General features: G+C 47.7%; 1 protein-coding gene across 1 annotated transcript; it reads left to right on the top strand.

Annotated features, from left to right (window-relative positions):
- Window positions 1–313: 313 nt before the first annotated feature.
- On the top strand, window positions 314–685 carry LOC101657882 (60S ribosomal protein L31-like). Its single transcript, XM_045289367.1, has one exon. It carries the CDS (start codon window positions 314–316, stop codon window positions 683–685), a length of 372 nt encoding a protein of 123 aa, XP_045145302.1.
- Window positions 686–1,019: the final 334 nt, after the last annotated feature.

Below are 1,019 nucleotides of genomic sequence, written 5' to 3' on the forward strand. Positions count from 1 at the left end.
TAAGTCAGAAATGACTCGGTAGCCATGAGGGTTTTATTCATCTATATACACAAAGACAGAGAGAGCGTGTGAGAGACAGTGTTAGCTAACAATGCACCACTCAGAGAGCTAAGAGGCAAAGAGACCTTAATGAAGATCAGCCCCAAACTGCTGCCTGTCAGATAATGCCACATTTGCTGGAATATCCCAAATTCGCAAATCTATGCGATTAGAAACTTTGGGGAAGCAAGTAGCCAGAGAAGACATGGAGCAGAGAGGCGAGAACAGGAGTCTGACAACAGAGCTTAGAATGAAGGCTCCTGGTCCCGGGGCTATGGCTCCCGCTAAGAAGGGCGGTGAGAAGAAGAAGGGCCGTTCGGCCATCAACGAGGTCGTGACCAGAGAGGGCGCCATCCACATTCACAAGCGCATCCATGGTGTGGGCTGCAAGAAGCGTGCCCCTCGGGCACTCAAGGAGATTCGGAAGTTTGTCATGAAGGAGATGGGGTCACCCGATGTACGATATACACGAGGCTCAACAAAGCTGTGTGGGCCAAAGGAATCAGGAATGTTCCATACCGTATCCGTGTGCGGCTGTCCACGTAATGAGGATGGAGCTCCCCCAAACAAGCTCTGCACATTGGTTACCTACGTGCCTGTCACCACTTTCAAAATCCTACAGACCATCAACGTGGATGAAAACTAGTGGCTGGTTAGCTAATAAAGGTTTTAAAACTGCAAAAAAAAAAAATGAAGGTTCCCCGGGCTAGTTTATACACTTCCTCTGCTGGTGCAGAATTTAGTTCCTCTGCTAACAAATCATAGACACTATCTCTCTGTATTCCAATCTCAGTTTCATACTTGCCAGCATTTACCTACCAGATCCTACCATTGAGTAGATTGTGACTCATGTCTAAAAACACACACAAACTCACTGCCATTGAGTCGATGCAGACTTAAAGCAACCTTATAGGGGAGGGGAGAATTTCCCCTGTGGGTGTCCCAGACGAACTCTGGATGGGAGTAGAAAGCTCCATCTT

Source organism: Echinops telfairi, unplaced genomic scaffold (genome assembly GCF_000313985.2).
Source record: "Echinops telfairi isolate 266 unplaced genomic scaffold, ASM31398v2 ScPeMD7_25;HRSCAF=90, whole genome shotgun sequence".
NCBI classification, from domain to species: domain Eukaryota; kingdom Metazoa; phylum Chordata; class Mammalia; order Afrosoricida; family Tenrecidae; genus Echinops; species Echinops telfairi.